Genomic DNA, 20429 nt, shown 5'->3' on the forward strand with positions numbered 1-20429 from the left:
AAAATTAAAAAAAAAAAAAAAAAAAAAAAAAAAAAAAAAAAAAAAAAAAAAAAGAGTTACTGCCTTGACAGGAAGATTGTAAAAATTGTAAAAAGACGAATAAATAAATAAAAGTGTCAAAAAAAAAAAAAAGAAGGCCTTGGACGGTAACTCTCCCCTTTAGCATTTGTTGTAGCTTTTTAATTAATAGTCTAAAGTCAATAAGAAAATATTTGAAAACAGGCCAATAAAAAATCTTTTTGTCTTAAAAAAAAAAAAAAGAAATTTCTATTTCCTATTATTCATTATGAGTGTATAGAAGTATAATTGACTTTTTGTATTGACCTTGTGTCCTATGACCTTGCTAATCTCACTTACTAGTTTTAGTAGCTTTTTAAAAAATATATATTCTTTAGGAGTTTCTATGCAGAGTTGTATCAACTGTGTTTTGTTTTTTCCTTTTAAATAGATTTGTCATTTCTTTTTTCCTTTTTTTTTTTTTGCTTTATTACACTGGCTAGGATCTGCCTGTTCTTCTACTTGATCTACTTTGTGTTCTGACCCCAACCATTTGAAAGCAAGTATCACCAGCAATATTTATGTAGCTGAATACAGTGAATACTTTTCTGTCCTCATCTTAGGTATAATAAATAGCATTTGACACTATTATTAATCATTACATAACTTCTTTAAGTTATTTCCTTTCTTGGGTTCTCCTGGTTTTCTTTCTACTCATCTGGCTGTTCTCTCTCAGTATCCTTTGCTGCTTTATCTTCCTTTGTTAAACCTGAGAATCAGAATTTGTAAGCTGTGGACTCAGATGTGGTTTGCAGAAACCAATTTTTTTTTTTTTTTTTGGGGGCACAATGTTTTAACACTTTTGAAATAGAATACTTTAAAGTGAACAAGCAGTGCATAGTTAGCCACAAATCCCATTACTCTCCAATTCCAGGATGGATTACTCCATTTGTCTTACCCCCATACCCCTATACACATTGAGTTTTTAACCTCTGCTTGAAACGTTGGAATGTTTGTGGTCTCATCCAGATCCAGGACTTTAAATACATCTGTATACTGATAAATCCCAAAGATGTATCTCAAACTTTTACTTCTCCTGCAAAATTTGTTTGTATTTGTCAGAATGCTTATATGTTGTCCCTCCCCACATCTGTCAAAAATATTTAGAGATTTGTTGGCCTTTTTATATTGATTTAAAAGGTATAACACAAAGAATATTTGATGATTGAAATGTAGCAAGAAAATACATAATGCAGAAAGTAAAAAAAGGTTGAACAGATTATTTTAAAAATTCAGTATATAATGGGAAATTATAAGAATATGTTTGCATAGGAGAGGAATGATTCAGTAATGAGAGAAAAATGGATGAAGGAAAGTGGGAGAATCACATAGGAAGGAAATAACTGAAAAAAATTGGAAGGAGATGGGTAGGGCTTTGAGAGGTAGAGCGACTTTTTTTTTTTTTTTTTTTTTTTTTTTTTTCAAGTCATAAGATAGAAATCTGGTAATGGGGGCTGTAGATCTGTGGTTGAAGACAAGGGAGTTCCTCTCTCGTGCTGTACACTTATTGAAGGTCATCAGTTGAAAATTAGGAACATTCGATAGTTCTGAGGAGAGAAGGTATGAAATCGCAACTCACCAGGAAAATGTAGTAGGATTTCCAGGCAATACTGAGTGCCCTTCAGGTTTAGTGACATCAATTTAAAGACTGGCTTAGTCAGTGTGGGATGTGATTTCTCCAGCAATGTGCTGCTGATTGGATTCACGCAAGGGGACGGTTCCATCAATGTTAACTTTTGCTAAGCAAATAGGATAATGGGAGAAAAAGGCAAGAAAGTTAAGGGTGTTTGCAAAGCAGTGATTATAAGGATGACTGAACTCTCAGAGGGGCAAAGATGGAAATACAGATAAGAAAGGAATAAAGACAAGTATAAATGTGATAAGATAGTTGTCTCCATAAAGTTAAAAAATTATTGCAGTAGAGGAACTGGAGAGTAAGTGATCTGTGGAGATCAGAGGATGGGCAGGAAAACTAATGGATACATCTGTCACTATTAGGGAGGAGTAAACTATGGGATACAGGCTCAAACCATGGTTAGAGAGGCTAAGAAGATGAGTCAGGGGACCAGTGATTTTTGCTTTAGTGAGTCACAAAATGATTGGAATTCTCCTGCTTTAAAACCTTTTGTTGGCTCACTAACCTATCCCCTATAGAATGGAGTGCCCTCAAAATAAAAAATGTAAAATTTAATCATTCTCGTATTCCTTTTATTTTCAAGTATCAGAAAGGCGAAAAGCATGTTTCCAGTAGCAATTTGATGTTATAGAGCTGATTAATTTATTCAGTGTAGAAGGGATTGAGGTATTTTGGAATGTCAAAAGTCTGCTATTCCATAAGTGTAGTGTTAATATTTTAGAATATTTCTCTCTAAATTTTTTTCTTTGCATGTATTTGTATAACTGATATTATGTAGTGGATAGTGGGTATCTTTTTTCTTAAACTTGCTATATGAACATTTTATTAATGAATTTTAAATATTGGAAATGCCTCTTCAAAGACAAAAGTCTTGTTAGAAAATGTTTGTGAAAATATTTGTAAATTGTAATGCATTTTCTTTTTATGGATTCTGGGCCACCTGGGAATTAAAAGATTCCAATATTCTCTTAGAAACCTTTGAGTTGATCAAGGAAGAAGAGTCCAGTAGTGGAATACTTACAAAATAATGAAAATACATTATATATCTAAAGTTGCTATCAATATAGTGCCACTTTCTCATGTTTTTATTTAAATAAATAAAGCAAATTGAATGAATTAATTATTTAACCAAAGATTTTAGGTAAAGAATGAAAAACTTGTAATCCCAGCACTTTGGGAGGCCAAGACAGGGAAATTGCTTGAGTCTGGGAGTTCCAGACAAGCCTGGGCAACATAGTGAGACCCCTGTCTCTACAAAAAGTTTTAAAAAATTAACTGAGTGCCTGCCAGTAGTCCCAGCTACTCAGGAGACTGAGGATGACAGGATCACTTGAACTTGGAGGCAGAGGTTGCAGTGAGCCGAGATTGTGCCACTGTATTCTGGCCTGGTTGACAGAGCAAGACCCTGTCTCACACACACAAAAAAAGAAAAATTGCAAATGGAGGAAACATGGTAAATAGGAAAACAAGTTATAAAATATAATACAGTTGTTAAATTCAAGAAATAGAGAAAAAATAGATATATTCCTAATAAATACAGTTAAGAAAAAAAAAATCTCAATGAAATAGACTTTCTACAAAACTATCAGTATTTTATAGAGGTAGACTAGGATTACTAAGGAGGAAATTGAGAAAATTATGATAGTACCAGCTATCAAAAAGGTTTTTGGAACTAATAGATTCACTGATAAATCTTTTAAATTTTTAAAGAAAATTGAAGTTGCTTATATAAAATAAATACTGAACAATGTTATGAAACAAGAATATGAGGGCATTCTAAAATACTGATTAATCTTAGTTATGACCATATATGTGTGAAAATGTTAAAGAATATGCTAGCAAACATTTAAACGTCTGCTCTACCACTACTGTGTAAGAAATGTGAACATGTTTCAATATAAAGAAATTTATTGACTTGGGAGGCTGAGGTGGGAAGCTCAAGTGCTTGAGCCCAGAGTTTGAGTCCAGCCTGGGCAACATAGCAACAACCTGTCTAAAAAATAAAAATAAAAAAAATGTTGCCATCCTTTATCAGGTTTAATTGGGGAAAAAGATGCTATAATGTAGTTTGAGCTAATTTAGTGTTCATTTCTAATCAAATTATTTGAAAATGAAAATACTTTCATATCATGATAGAATATACTAACTGGTATTAAATCCAAAAGGAAAATACCTTTTAAACTTGTCACCATTAGTATTTAATTTGACTTTAATTCAGCATTGTTATTTAGTGTGATCTGTAGATTGGTGCCAGTCCATGATTTGCTTGTTACTGGTCTGTCAAGAGATAAGTATAGAAATTGAGAGGAAGTGTTTAGAAACTTTTATAGTAGTTTGATAGAGTAATTTCATCTTTTTTTAGACCTAGAAATCAAACATTTGGGCTGGTGTTTTATATCTTGGGCTTATATTAAGACTTTTAAATTTTATTTTTCTAGTTATTTTTACTAGTTTTAAAAATTAGCTTATTTGTCATTAATTTTTGTTAACATTTTAGTAAAGTGTCAGTCTGTGATGAATTGGAAGTAGGAGAAACTGGTCTTTCCCCGTAAGTAGTCTGAGAAGCAGTTCTGTGAATCTTGCCACTAATTTAAGAGTAAATAGTTGGAGGAGACAAATGTATCACATTCATGGGTGATATAATAATGTTATATATTGAGAAGAGCCAGGGATCCTTTAGAAACTAGTAGAGCTATAAAAATTCAGTCAAGTGAATTCCCAACTTAAAGCTGGAGTGAATACTTCAGCTTTAGGTTTGGAATATTTTTTTCAGTTTTATTATTATTTTATTATTATCGAGTTGTAAAATATTATGTAGAACCAAATCTATTGATTTAATGATGAGACCTAACAAAAAATATAGTGGAAATGCCAGTGATTCTTCCACATTTCAAGAGATGTGTAGTAGGACCCACGAATCGGCCCAGCCCTCGCATGCACCATGTTTGGCCCCTTCTAGCGTTGCCGCCGTGAAGCAAGTGGCTCAACAGCTCTGGCTGAAGGCCGGACTCAACCATGTAAATGTTTCCCAGGCAGCTGCAGACTTGAAACAATTCTGTCTGCAGATTGCTCAACATGACTCTCTGCTGACTGGAGTATCTTCAAGTACAAATTCCTTCAGACCCCAGAAAGTCTGTTCCTTTTTGTAGTAAAATGAACCTTTCAAAGGTTTCCCAAGCCACTTCTCATGATACAGTGAATATTCAAAAGAGAGCTACATTTGAAGCCTGTACAAAAGCTTATCCCTGGAACACATGTGCCATAATATAAAACTTCTACTTTTGTCAGTCCTTAATATCTACCTTTCTGAATTTTCATGAATTTCTGTTTCACAAGGGTAATTGTTTTGTATACGCTGGCAGTGGCATACAATGAAACTTAGTATCCAAGATTTTTTTGTATTAAAGAAAGAGATGTGTAATAATGGGAAGAGGTCTAAAATGTGGTTAATATTGTGAGAAACAGAACAGCTTTACATTTTCTAAACTTTGATGAGAATGTCATTAAATAGGAAGCTACGTGATACATGAGTGGACATTTTAATCTAAATATTAATATGTATGGTAACTCAGTTAATGACTTAGCATGTTTTCCTTTAAAATTTTTGTAGAAAACAGAATCTTGGCATTGTCTTCCTCAAGAAATGGACCCTTCCCAAACCTTGGATACATCCCAGACCAGGTTTAATGTGAGAAGAGAAGATACTGAAGTGTCAGACTTCCCCTCTCTGGAGGAGGGTGTATTGACCCAATCAGAAAATCAAGTAAAGGAACCCAACAGAGATCTCTTCTGTTCTCCTTTGCTAGGTAATGCCTCTTTATTTTAACTAGTAGTAATACCTCACATTTGTAAGTTTTGCGGGGACTGCAAGTGTTAACTTTACCCTTTTTGAGTGAAGGAGCTCTGTAGAGACCTACTCAAAGGGGTAAGCTTATTTCTGTTTTTTTAGTTTGTTTGTTTTTGTTTTTTTTACTGGTTAGCTGATCTAGTTATATTAAGTGTGCAGTTGCCTCTCATTTTGTCACATCCTGTTGCTCACAGAAGGCAGAAAGGTGATAACTGTCTACTGTGTGTACCTCCTCAGTCTTGAATTTGCAGAGTTTTGGGGATGAATAATATATTATACTTTGGTTCTCTCAGCAGTGGAGACTCCATGATCCCCCCCCAAAAAAACAAAAAACAAATGTTCATATTTACCTTTTTTGATTTTTAGAATTAATTAAGGCATGTGTTATTATCCTCAGCTTTCAAACCAAAAGTTGACATAAAGAGGAGTGGCTTGTCTGAGGTAGATCTTGCTGCTTTCCTCATAGAACTGATTTATTAGCTCTTTATAAAAGATAAACTTTAAGTACTTTTAAAACCATTAAGGGATTCAATCATGAAGATGGTTTTATAGTTTTGTAAAGAAGCATGAATAGGACTTAATTCAGCAAGTTATTTGCAAACATAAACTAATGCTATCCAAATCAAGATATTAGTGCCAACATATTCTATGATGTGAATTATTAAAGTCAATTTTAGGTCCACATTTTAAGAAGGACGTTGACAAAATTAGAGTACCTTTGTGGGAGGAGATGACTATCTTTTGATAGACAAAAGAGAAGACTTTGCTATGGTCAAATATTTGAAGGGCTGTTATGCTAAAGAGGAAGCAACTTAGTTTTTATTCATTCATGTAACAAATATCTAAGTGCCTCCTGTGTGTTTGATGCTAGGGATATAAAGATGAAAGCTACCTCCTCTTGTGGGAAGGCAATCCAGTAAACAGAAAATAACAGTACCATGGGATTTGTATTATAATGGTGTAGAGCAGGATCTGCAAACTATAGCTTATAGGCCAAGTCTTGATTTTGTACCTTCCATCTGCTAAGAATGATTTTTGCATTTTTAAAGGATTGTAAAAACAAACAACCATAGTATATGTGACAGATTATATATGACCAACAAAACCGAAAATATTTACCATCTGACCTTTCATAAAAAAATGTTTGCTAACTCCTAGTCTAGAGTTTAAAATGAATACATAACTTAAAGGGAAACTGTTTTTCAAATTCATATAAAAAAGAACTTTCTAATAGTCAAAACGATTTAATAGTAGAAAAGGCTATATAACGACAACAAAAAGTGAGCTTCATGTCACTGCAAAATGTCTAGCAAAATTCTGTATTAGGATTTTAGCACTGGGGAGGAGATTGTACTTTGTGACCTAAAATGTTTTCTAATGTAAAGTTTTGTAACTCTGGCTTCTCATTTACTATATATGGGGCAGAACATTTTAAATTATTGGAGTAGGTTCCTGGATCTGATAGGCAGAGGAAATTTTATCATTGCTGTTTTGTTATGCATAAGTACTAACTGTGATAATTAGGCTTTCACCAATGGCAAATGTCATTGATGATGGCTGGTGCCAGAATGGTTAGATACCTCAAAAAAAAAGGGATCCAAGCTAGTAACAGATGTCCATACTTGAGGAAACAAGAAGCGGTTGAAAGCTGAAAGAAAAAGGCATGGCAAGTAACATACACCACCTTCCCATCTCACACACACACACAAATAATGTTGTACACTTGAGAATCATTAACTCTTCAGCTTTGGCCTGCTCCTTTAGCAAATACTTTTTCCGATTTACCTGATTTAGCTGTCCAACTCCACCCTGAAATACTCTTAAATATTTAAGAAGATGCTGAAATGCTGCTTATAACTTACTTGTGACTTACTATTCCTTACTCATACCTAAATAGCTATTTTAGGTACTGAGGATTTCTGTGGGTTCTGAAACCTGGTTAGGGATATCTCTAATTTTTTTTTAGAAAAGACTCTCAGGTTCTTTAAATACGCAGCCTACAGTTAACTGGAAATAGTAAATTTGCTTTACTTGCGCAAAGGTCCCCCTTATAGCATTAGCTCTAGTGTATTTGGGGACTTTGTTAAAAACTCTTCATGATTTTTAGAGGGGTGAAGGACTGTTATGGAGGTTTAAGACTGCTTCTCTGTGCCAAGGCCAAAGAGGAACTATACCAATTGTTCCTTGGTGGCAAAAGTTGTTATTATATATCAGTTTCTCACTTTAATTCATTCAGTAAGTAAATAACTCTCTTTTGAGTACCTATTAAGTGTAGCAGGTACTTTGCTAGGCACTGAGGTTATAGCTATGGATAAAGTAGACACAGTTGACAGTTTATATGGGAAGTGGATCGACGAAAGATTAAAACAAGAGGGTGATGAATTATATGGAAGGTGTGCAGGGTATATGAGCAGTGACAGTACGCGTTTTGACCAAGTGAAGGACAGATGACAACATGGTGAGCTCTGTGAACTCTAGGTTTTCGGTAATTTCAGAACAGGGGAAACAGTGGTGTGAGAGAGGAGTCCTCACTTTGTACACAGTGTTACAGGCATTCTGAAATCAAGAGAGTATACTGATTAAAATAAGAATGATTTAAGTCAACATTCAGGAAATCACAAGAATTTTTTTTTAAATTTTTTTCATTAAAGCAGCAGTTCAAACTTTTTGGGTAACAGGATTCTTTTATGCATTTAAAAATCACTGACAACTCCAAAGAGCTTTTGTTTATTTGGGTTATTGATATTTCCCATATTAGAAATTAAAACTGAAACATTTAAAATTTATTAATTCATTGAAAAAGTATATATTTTATAAAACATAACTTTTCTAATACAAAAATGTTTAGCAATATGGTCATGTTTTACTTAAACAATTCTATAATGTCTGACATAATAGAAGACAGCAAAATTCTCATGTCTTGTTTCTGTATTCAGTCTGTTGCCGTATCATACATTCTGTAGCTTCTGGAAAATGTCACTGTATCTTTTTGAGAGAATGGGAGTGAATAAGGCAAATGATATCTTAATATTATTTTGAATAAAATTTCAACAGTAGGTACCTCCTAAGAGTGTCTTAGGGCCGAGGAGCTCCTGTGCTATACTTTGACATAACAGGTGTAGTCTGTATTATGTAAGATGGGAAAAAACACTAATAATAGTTCAGAACATTTGCTAAAAGTTGAAATGCTTGGGTTCAAATCTCACTGTGGCATTTCAGCTACTTGAATGCGGACAAGTTACTTAATGCTTTATAAGTTTTGTAATCATGTTTCCTCACCGATAAGATATGTATAATAATACCTATCTTTCAAGGTTGTCATGAGGATTAAATGAAATATTGTGTGTTAAGCACCTCGACTTTGTCAGGCTCTCAATAAATGGTAGCTGCTACTGCTGTTGCTTTTATATTATTATTCTAATGCTTGTAGAATTCTCCATATGGCAGCATATGTAGGTGCTTTAAAGTATTACATACGTAAGTAAATAATCAATTTTCAGCATTACTCAGCATTTTTATATTTGAAACTTTGCAGTCATACAAGATAGCTTTGCTTCTCCTGATTTGCCTTTGCTGACCTGTTTGACACAAGACCAAGAATTTGCGTCTGATTCTTTATTTCATCAAAGTGAACTAAGTTTTGCACCTCTGAGGTAGGATGATTTATTTGCATGTAACCTTTCTCCTTTCTTGTTCTATGTTGTTACTAATATTAGTGACTTCAGGCTAAGGTGGTACTTTGAGGTGGGGCTTAGATACTCTTAGGACACACTCTGAAGGTAACAAAGCCCTATACTAGGACTTGATGCATATTAATTTGGCAGAGTAACGTGTAGAGATGAACTAGACGACAGTAGTTTATTTAAAAATAATTCCTAATGTATTCAGGCATTTCAGGCATATTTTAATTTAGAAGACACACTGGATTTTCCTTCTCATAAACCTCCCCATCTGCTGCTCATCATCTCTCTCCTCCCTGTCACCCTTATTCTGCAAAAAGCATTTATTTCTAGGTCACTAACTTGTTTGGCACTCTCATTTTGTTCAGCTGTTATTGAATGAGACTAGTTAGCTCTCCTTACCTTATAGGAGATGTGAGTATGAAGTAAGAAGATTTTTATGAACAGACTTATCCAAATTAACAGATACTCCAAATTCATGTCCTTTAGAATAGTCATAATGGGAGAAAAGTCTGGAATTTTCAAAACATATTTGGAATTATTCAAGAATATGTTTTCCTCTTCTAGAACTGAAAAGAAAACCCACCTTAAATTAAAAACTATAGATGTTCAGAAAGTAAAAAGTAACCTCTGTCCTTATATATTACCTTATAGCACTTTTATGAAAAGTGATCTGTACACATTTTTAGATCATCAACTAATGATTAAGTTACTGTTGTGTTTTGGGAATAGATCACTTCTTGAGTGGTTTCTTTCTCTCTCTCTTTTTTTTTAATCTATCTAGATGGAGTCTTGCTCTGTTGCCCAGGCTGGAGTGCAGTGGTGCCATCATGGCTCACTGTAACCTCTAACTTCTAGGCTCAAGCAATCCTCCTGCCTTAGCCTTCACAATAGCTAGTACTACAGGCATGTGCCACCATGCCCAGCCAATTTTTAATTTTTTTGTAGAGATAGGGTCTTGCCATATTGCCACGGCTTGTCTGGAACTCCTGGGCCTCAGGTGATCCAAAGTGCTAGGATCACAGGTGTGAGCCATTGTGCCTGGCCTTGCATAGTTTTCAAGAGCACAATAAATGATGACTAGTAAAAAAATTAATGCAGGTTAAATGAAAAATCATGGTGGGCATCATTATGAAAATCACATTCTGTGTCTATTGTTTTAGGAGAAGCCTGAGATAATATCAGGGTTGTAGGGTGGTAGTTCACCTTTTGGTTAAAAAGAATTTTTTTGTTCGGTCATTAACCATCTTAAAGGAGTCTGAAATTAGGAGAGCTTTGTTTTTCAATGCACTTTTCAAATAAACTTGATTTTAGTGACATATGTATTTTCGTATTAGTACTTAAAAATTAAATGTTTTTAATGTGTTATTTATTTATTTTTAACTGTATATTTTCAGGGGAATTCCTGATAAGTCTGAAGATACTGAATGGTCTTCTCGACCATCGGAAGTTAGTGAAGCTTTATTCCAGGCTACTGCAGAAGTAGCTTCAGACTTAGCAAGCAGTTGCTTTAGTGTATCTCAGCACCCACTTATAGGGAGCACAACTGTTGGGTCTCAGTGCCCTTTTTTACCTTCTGAACAAGGGAATAATGAAGAGACTATTTCGTCTGTTGATGAACTGAAAATTCCCAAAGACTGTGATAGTTATGATGATCTTTGTTCATATATGTCATGGAAGACACGAAAAGATACACAGCAGCCTGAAACCAATTTAGCTGATAAAGATCAAGTTTCAGTTACAAGTTTATCTGACATAACCGATGAAAACATAGCTACTGAAAGAAGTGACCATTTTGATGCTGCTTATTCATATGGGCAGTATTGGAAACAGGAAGCTTCACCTAAGCAGGCAGAAACATATTTAACCAGTAAGTACCCTGATTCTTTTTCAGATTCATCTGACACAATTGATAAAAATAAAATTTCCAAGGGAAGTTACAGTTTTAGTGTCCCCTTTTCCTATGTCCATGGAACAAAGAGGGAACTTTGCACCACCCAGAAACATGTGTCATCAGTAAGGACTGTGTTTCCTTTCCATGTGAAGTTGCTGCTCATTATGATAATAAAATGTCATATTCTTTCTTGTGTTGTTTGTTGGAAAGAAGAGGAACAGGGGTTCCCTTGACTTCTGATAGTCATTATTTTGAGAATGTTTATTTAAGGGCTCCAGCTGAGATTGAGGTAAAACAAAAGACGGATTCTTTGGAGGGTTATGAAGGAAATGAAGAAGGTTTACAGAAAGAATCATCTCAATGTTTTGAACTAACAGAGACTAGAAATAATTTATCTTCAGAAGTGCAACCCAGATCCTCAGGAATAAAGTGTATTAGGAATGTTATAGCTCCTGATAATTCTGTAAAAGTTTCAGAAACACATGTACTCTCCAGGGAACATGATACCTCTAAAATGGAGGCTTCTGGTGGTCCTCTTCAGACTGTTATATCCAACTTGGATGAGACATCAGAACAACTGTATTTTCAAGAGGAAAGAAACCAAAAGGGAACTTCTCTTTTTGGTGAGAAAAACATTGATGCTACTGAAAATATAGCCTTTGAGGCAGTTATTGCCTCTATTGAGCCTTCTAAGAAAGAGAGTACAGTAGATGACATCCAAGCTGACATGAATAAATATTTAACAGATGACAGCCAAGAGAGAGAACCAAAAAATCCAGATCTTTCTCCATTAAATTATAAAGATGAAAACTCTTTATTTGATAGGCTTAAACATACATGCTATCAGTCTACTCCTGGGGTGTTTGAACCAGCAGCTTCAAAACCATTGTTGCATATAAAGGATGATAAGGATAGCTTCCTATACTGGCATCCAAATTTAAAATCACCCCCTAATGCTGTTCAGAAAATGTTCATTAAGCCACTTTGTGTTATTCCAGAGCTTAAGTCATCTGCTTCTTTGAGTGAAAAATCTTACAACCAGACTGTTGGTCTTGGCAAAACACAGTCCACTTTATTTCAGTGTGATATAAGCAATGAACCATTTCTTCCCTTTGGGAAGATAAAGTCTGTTCCTTCTCTTGACCTTGCAGAGAAGGTAGGATCTTCAGATGTTATTTATCATGTGAAAGTATTAACTTCAGATTCTTTGGTTTTACAAGATTTAAAGCAGCCAACCTTTGAAGAAGTTGCAGATTACTCAGACTTTAATTTGGGTAAGGATGTTAACTATAGTAATACCATTAAAGGTCCACCTGCAGCTATAGGAAGCAGCTTTTCAGCAAACTTGGTGGCATGTGATGCAAAGTCACAAGGTGCTTTTACCATTGACCAGTGATGCATCATTAATTGCAGTCGCCCAAGAGACATTGCTGAAAGCTGATATAGGCCAAGGTGAAATTCCTTGGCCTGTGGGAGCTGAGTCTAGTTTTACTATACATACAATTATGCAAAATGACTCCTATTTTGTAGAGGGCCTGCAGGGGAAGGCTGAGTCTGACATCATTACTCTGGATGGCCTAAATGAAAACGCTGTTGTGTGCGGTGAAAGAATTACTGAACTACAAAGAAAGGTGAGACACAATAAAATGATAGTTGTAAGAAACATGGCCTTTTTCAGTATTGTTTCAGGAAATGGTATTGTTTGTGTTTATTTTACTTTTTACTGTTTCCTGGGTACATGACCAATGTGATTTGACTGGTGAGTACGTTGAGCTAGCAGCTTTAGAGAATTTTCATGATGATCTAGAGATGCATGACAGTTCCCTGCACTGGCAGCCTACTTTACAGCTACCATCTGAGAAGGAAAGCAATTTTGAAAAGCCCGTAAGTTTTTCTATGTGACATTTTTTCTGGGGGGGGAGAGGAATATTTTACTTGAAAAAATTTCAAATTTTATTTGAAAATATTTTATTTGAAAAATTATATCTTTCATTACCAGCTTGTAACTTGTACCTGTTCTTTATCTGATATCCAGGAATATGTTCCATTAGAGGTTGGTATAAAAGAAATGTTTATGTTTCGTAGACTGTAAGACTTAGTTCTGGGGTGTCTTGGAAAAGGCCATCCCCTGGGGCTCCAGGCCTTTCATACTGAGGCAGCCTCACTCTTCCTAGTTGTGTCAGCAATAGTCTTTAGACAGTGTTAAGATTAGAGTTATTCATGGGAACATTCAGAAGCTTGTACTTTGAATGTTTCCCTCTGGTCTTCAATGTACAAGCCTTGAAACAGTCCCTGGAATATTTAAGTATTTCTTTTTAGAAGCTCCTGAAAGACTTGACTTCAGAGGTGTCTTGAAAGTTTTAAGACCTATGTTTGACCAGGAAGGATAATGAAGTGCTTAATGTCCAAACTGACCAGTGCCTCTCCAAAGGGAAGTATCTCCTTCCCAAATGAGCAACACACTAATGTATATACGTGTCCCTTCCCTCTCTCTATTTATATCATTATTACCATTGTGTGTATACTAGAAACTGGCAGCTCTAAGGTGTCATAAAAATTTTATGTCAGCCTTTTTTTTTTTTTTTTTTTTTTTTAAGTTCTGGGGCACGTGTGTAGAATGTGCAGGTTTGTTACATAGGTGTACACGTGCCATGGTGGTTTGCTGTACCCATCAACCTGTCATCTACATTAGGTATTTCTCCTAATGCTATCCCTCCCCTAACCCCCTACCCGCAGACAGGCCCCAGTGTGTGATGTTCCCCTCCCTGTGTCATTCTTTTATAGAAGGCTTTTATTTGCTTGGATCTTTGGATCCCTTGGCATTAATGTTCCTCTGGTCCTGTTGAATGAATATCCTCTTTTGTTGTCTGGTACTGTAAGTCCCAAGGTGGGCCCTACTTCCTTGTGATATATCCTCATATCCTGTTATTAAATACAGTTAGATAAAATAGTGATGTACTTAATGTTATTTCTCTTTTCCTGTTTTCCTATGTATAAGATTGATATATTTTTGTAAAGCTCTATTAGTTTGGGTTACACCCACATTTAGACCTTTAGGTTCAGATTGTTGGTAGAAAATGAACAAAGATACTATGATGAACTTTTATTTATAATTTATTACATTTATTAAAATTTTTTTAACACAGAATCACTAGATTAGTTTTATTTTCTTCAGTATTCTAAACTAGGCATTCTTTAATTTTAATCTGATAACAGTGGGGATGAAAATGATAGTTAACACTTTGTGCTCAAGTACTGTGCTAAGAGGTTACGTGTATGTATCAATTCATTTTTGTCCTCTGTCAATTCTGTCAAATAGAATTGTTAGAGATTATTATCATCCCTATTTTACTATTGAGACTTAGAGGATTTAAGAACTTGCTTATCATTATTCAGCAATTGGGGGAACCAGTGTTTGAAACTAACCATGTCTATGTACTTAACCACCATACCATAAACTGTCCCCCGTCCCCCCACCCCAGAATTTTAACTATTCTTGATGAAAGTAAGGTTAAGATTTTGCGTTATTTTGGCAAGAGTAGAGGTTTTGAAGGAGATTGCCTAAAGTTGCATTCAATAACAATGAGAAACAAAGTAACAACTCTTAAAGTGTTCTAAATTTTTAATACTACTTTTGTGACTTATATCAACCTTTCATGTAGATAAAATGTATTTTAAAAATAAAGATATATAGGTTCAGTTAATGTGCAGAGACTAGCTTTGACCACTGCTCCAAATTTTAATCTGTCCTTAAATATAGCCTGAAGTATAATCTTTCAATCTAAGGAAGATGCTATTATTCCCTATATTGTCTTTCAGTTGTAGCTCTATCTGTCTTAGTCTTAGATCTAGGAGTTATTTAATGTCAATATCAGAAAAGCAAGGAGCCAGATGTGGTAGTACTTTTTCTGTGTGGCTTAGCTTGCTTTCAGGGGCTTGCTTACTCCTTGGTTGCTTCCTTACACTCCTCATCTTTGTCACAGAAGAGTCATTCATACTTACTTTTTTATCTACTCATCATAAATGATTATTTGGGTATCCACGTATGTATGATGCAGCTCGGAACTGTGAAAAGAACAGAGATTGGGAGTCAAAATCCAGTTCAGTTACTTTGTTAGCCTTGTGTCTTGAGCAAATGACTTTGGAGGATCACTTTCCTGATCTGCATAAGGAAATAGGAATAGTAATAATCAACCTCATATATTGTACTATTAAATGGGGTAAGTTATATAGCATTTATATAGTTCCTGGTTGTTAGTTCTCTTCACTTAGCTGAAACGAGACTATTAGAGTCTCTGGTGGTTTCCTACTTTCTATTGTTATTTTGTTTTTCTTTCTCCTTGTTCTTGGTAGCAGCACATAATTAATATGCTTTTTTTTTTTTTTTTTTTTTTTTGAGACAGAGTTTTGCTCTTGTCATCCAGGCTAGAGTGCAATGGCACGATCTCAGCTCACTGCACCCTCAGCCTCCTAGGTTTAAGCAGTTCTCCTGCAGCAGCCTCCCAGGTAGCTGGGATTACAGGCGCCTGCCACCATGCCTGAATAATTTCTTGTATTTTTAGTAGAGATGGGGTTTCACCATGTTGGCCAGGCTAGTCTCAAACTCCTGATCTCAGGTGATCCACCTATCTCGGCCTCCGAAAGTGCTGGGATTACAGGTGTGAGCCACTGCGCCAGGCCTAATATGCTATTTTAGTACCTCTTGTTTTGGCCATTTAACTCTAAAAATTATTTAAGATTTAAGCCTTAGATTTCTTTCCTCTTCTTACCCCCCCACCTTTGGAGACCTAGTTGCCTATCTCTGTGTGGATGATTATCACCTCTGTTTTTATACCCTAATATTTGTCTAATTTATTTTGCATCTTTTCTTGTGAACATTGTCATCACCCCAAATTCAACTTGCCCTATAGCAAAATAACTCATATTTTTCCTAAAATTAGACTCACTTGTAGAGTTTCTGAGTTTTTATGAAAGGTATTAGTATTTTTCTGGTTTCTTGGTCATCTTTCATTCTTTCTTCATTGTTGATTAAACATTGGGAAGATAAACTAATCTTGATTTCTTTTTCTTCTGGTTCTTTCCATTTTCAATTAGCAATGAAGATCTGCTGGTTTCTTAAATAAATACTTCTCATATTTTTCATTTTACATTTTCTTTTGTATTACCTACTTTTTTTTTTTTTTTTTGAGACGGAGTCTCCTGCTGTTGCCCAGACTGGAGTGCAGTGGCGTGATCTCGGCTCACTGCAAGCTCCACCTCCCGGGTTCACGCCATTCTCCTGCCTCAGCCTCCTGAGTAGCTTGAACTACAGGTGCCCGCCACCACGCCCAGCTAATTTTTTGGATTTTTAGTAGAGACGGGGTTTCACCGTGTTAACCAGGATAGTCTCGATCTCCTGACCTCGTGATCTGCCCGCCTCCGCCTCCCAAAGTGCTGGGATTACAGGTGTGAGCCACCGTGCCTGGCCGGTATTACCTACTTTAATAGTTCTGTATTTTGAAACTTTAACATAATGAAATTTTTTTGACGTCAAGCTTGCAATCAAAATTTTTCTTTATTTCTGTGTTTGAAAGCTGTAGAAGAAAAACTGCTATAAACTATAAACACACACTCTCTCACAAGTGTCTATATATTATGTATGGTCATGCCACACTGTGATAGTTAATTGCAGACTGCATATATGATGGTAGTCCCATAAGATTAAAATACTGTATTTTTACTGTACCTTTCCTATGTTTAGATATGTTTAGATACACAAATACCGTTGTTTTACAGTTGCCTACAGTATTTAGAACAGTAACATGCTGATAGGTTTGTAGCCTGGAAGCAGTAGGCTAGACCACTAGCCTAGGTGCGTAGTAGGCTACACAGTAGTAGGTTTGTGTATGTCACTCTGTGATGTTTGCACAACAACAAAATTGCCTAACAACACATTTCTCAGAACATATCCACATCATTAAGTGATACATGACTGCATATTATATATATGCATATATCTTTATGTATATTTATGTGTATTTATATATGTGTGTGTATATATGTAGGCTGTACTTCAAAAAAGTTTCCTGTAGGAGTGAGGTAATTGAAAACTGGGAACTTTGTGCTATGTGGAGAACAGGGCTTCTTAGCAGCATTATCATTTTGAGTTGGATAATTTTTTGTTATGGTGGGAGGCGCGTTTCCTGCTTATTTTAGAATGTTTTGCAGAGTCCATCCCTGGCCTCTGTTCACTAGATACTAGTAACATCCTCTCCCATCACAAGTTATGACAGCAAAAAATGTTTCCAGGCATTGTCAAATGTCCCTTGATGGGTACAAAATCTTCACCAGTCGAAAAGCACTGGTCTAGAGAAACCTGTATGGGCAGTAGATGTAGATATAGAAATAGATATGGAATATTCATTTCCACACTTCACACGGCTTCCTAAGAATGTTCATTACTACACAATGAAAAATTGATGAAAGAGGATAGAAAAATTCATGCTTGTATACATTTTTAGACTTCATCCTGAGAAGATATGACTGAAATAATCTTTTTAGGGAAATAAAGACAACCTAAAATTGATATATATTTTTATGTGAGGGTGCACTGTGAATTTGGTGAAAAGTTGTACATGTTTAGGTATTAATGTCACCAATGTTGGTTTCTAATTTCTTTTCTAGCAAGGACTTGTGACCTGATGAAACATTAGGAACTTATTTTTGAGCAGTTAACCTTTACTTCACTACCAATTTATAGTCTCCATTACTTTTGTTTTAAGAAGTTTGAGGACTTATGGTTGTTGGCAACTGATCACAGTTATAGTTCTTTGATACTCTCATTTTCCTTCTAAACATTTGTGAGTTTCTAGAAAATATTCCTGTTTCTTTTTCCTTCTTACTCTTTCTTGCCCACAGTGCACCTCTCTACCTTAAAAAGAAATACCTGAGCTTGTCAAGAATAATCCCATGGTTCAAATTCTGCAATGATCATAAGGCGCAAACTTCTGAGTAACAACACTTCTAGGCATACTATCTATAATATTTTATGTAAACAGATTTCTAAGCCCTCAGGATGATTTATAGAGTCTTCTCAGAGTTGATCCAACAAGATATGACCTATATATGAATTCAGAAGGTTTGAGATTATGATCTTAAGTAACTAGTGTAATTTCTCAGTGTTCATCTTTATAAAAATGAGGGATTATTTTTAGCAGATGAAGTTTGAAATTAATATCTTATTTCCTTCATTTCTTCATAGGTGGGTCATTCTAATCTGGGCATTAATGAGTCTTTTTCATTTTTATTGCCTTCATTTGTTCCACATAAGCTAACAAGAGAGTCGGAATATCACTCTTCAGATCTCAGAATGTTGAGAATGTCTCCTGACACTGTGCCAAAGGCTCCTAAACATTTAAAAGCAGGTATGTAGAAAAAGGAGATGGTAAATGTCCTACTTATGGATACCTTGTGAAAAAAATATTTTATTAGATCTAATTTTTTTATTTTTTAATATCTGTAATAATTATACTTCAGATTAGATGTGTTTAGAAATCCTGTCTTAGTCTCTTCAGACTGCTATTACAAAAATATCTTAATACTTTAACTGTGGCTTATAAACAACAGAAATTTGTTTCTTGCAGTTCTAGAGGCTGGCAATTCCAAGATCAAGTGCTGGCAGATTCCGTGTCTTCTGAGGGACTGTTTGCCATAGATGACATGTTCCTCTGTGCCCTGCTGTGGTGGAAGGGGCAAGGGGTTTCTCTGGAATCATTTTTATAATGGGCACTAATCCCAAACATGAGGCCTGTGTCCTCATGATCTAATTACTTCCCAAAAGCCCTGCCTCCTAATTTCATCACCTTGGGGATTAGGATTTCAACCTGTACTTTTCAGGGGGGCCACAAACATTCAGACCATCACAAATCCGCTGATCTTTTATTAGAGGAGTCATTTGGTTTTTCATTGCATTCTACATGACAATATTTAGAACTGAATTATATGGAGGAGTCTGATGTTAGAATCTGTTTATTCCTTTGTGTGACTTGAAGGGAAAAAGGAATTGATTGAGCCCAAGATGACAAGAGTGGATGCAAATAAGTTTGTAGAGAGGAAATTGAGAGAAATCAGTTTTGAGGTAAAAGCAAGATTATCTGCTGAGGGAGGTGAGTAGTGGTGGAAGTAGGTTAGAGGCTTTGAGGAGAGTGGTTTGGTGAAGACTTATAGTTCGTGTTGAAGTGAATTTGAGATGGAGCTGACCAAGGGAAAGTAAAAGGATTGGAGGGCAATTCTGAGAAGTCAGCTCAGGTTAGTGATAATGATTTTATAATGTTGTCAGCCTGTACAGAATCTCTGATTTATTTTTCCTGCTAACACTCAGGAATGGAGATGATGAATTACAGTATCGATCCTTGGTTCAGGAATACATTGAATGGGTATGGTAGAAGGACAGCAGGCAAAGAGAGAAGAGTTGATCACCTATTGGTTTCAGCTTACATAGGGAAAGAGAAGCCAGAAGAGTTGTTATTCTAGGAGAAAATAGAAGGACCAGAGATTTGTTTATGATGTTGATTAGATGAGGTGGGAATAAGTTATTGAGAGCACTAGAAGAATAGGCAATTTTTGGTTAGATTGAATAAGTAGATTTAAATGAGGAACAGTTTGAAGAGTGATGAAATCCATTAAATAGCCCTGGGATTGGATGGTAGAAATTGAATAATAATTACTGGAGTAAATAAAATTTTGGGTCAGGTACAGTGTCTCAAGCTTGTAATCTCAGTACTTTGGGAGACTGAGGTGGCAGGTTCACTTGGAAGAGTTTGGAAAGGATTGGTATTAACTGTTTTTGAATAGAAATTACTGTGAAACTACCTGGGCTGTTCTTGTAGGAAGTTTTTAAATTACTAATTTCATCTCTTTCCTTGCCATAAGTCTATTTAGATTTTACATTTTTCATGAATCAGCTTTTGCAATTTGTGTCTTAAATAGAACTTGTCCATTTAGCTAGGCTGTCTGTTACATATATCTGTTCATAGTATTCCCATGTAATCCCTTTCATGTCAGTAAGGTTAGCTACAATGCCCTCTCTTTCATTCCTGATTTTAGTAACTTAAGTTTTCCCCTTCTTTTTTTCTCCCTTTGGTGAATCTAGTTAAATTTTGTCAATTTTGCTGATTTTTTCAAATAAGCTGGTTTATTTTTTCTAATCTTTATTTTTCTTTTCTGATTTTTGTTTCATTTTTTTTTCATTCTAGTCATTATTTTTCCTTCATTCCGTTTGCTTTGGGTTTAGTTTGCGCTTTTTTTCTGTTTTTTTAAGGTGTACAGTTAGGTTAT

At 35.3% G+C, this 20429-nt stretch overlaps 1 protein-coding gene and 1 pseudogene across 1 annotated transcript in view; both read left to right on the forward strand.

Moving 5' to 3' along the window:
• ALMS1 (ALMS1, centrosome and basal body associated protein) overlaps positions 1-20429 on the forward strand; it is a 220967-nt gene that overhangs the window by 34529 nt on the left and 166009 nt on the right. The window contains exons 3-7 of the mRNA XM_025353758.1: positions 5304-5499; positions 9076-9193; positions 10618-11090; positions 12645-12745; positions 18424-18517. Coding sequence (XP_025209543.1) covers positions 5304-5499; positions 9076-9193; positions 10618-11090; positions 12645-12745; positions 18424-18517 — 982 coding nt within the window. The remainder of the gene's footprint in view (positions 1-5303; positions 5500-9075; positions 9194-10617; positions 11091-12644; positions 12746-18423; positions 18518-20429) is intronic.
• Positions 4534-4842, forward strand: LOC112605278 (annotated as a pseudogene).

Source organism: Theropithecus gelada, chromosome 13 (genome assembly GCF_003255815.1).
Source record: "Theropithecus gelada isolate Dixy chromosome 13, Tgel_1.0, whole genome shotgun sequence".
Taxonomy (NCBI): domain Eukaryota; kingdom Metazoa; phylum Chordata; class Mammalia; order Primates; family Cercopithecidae; genus Theropithecus; species Theropithecus gelada.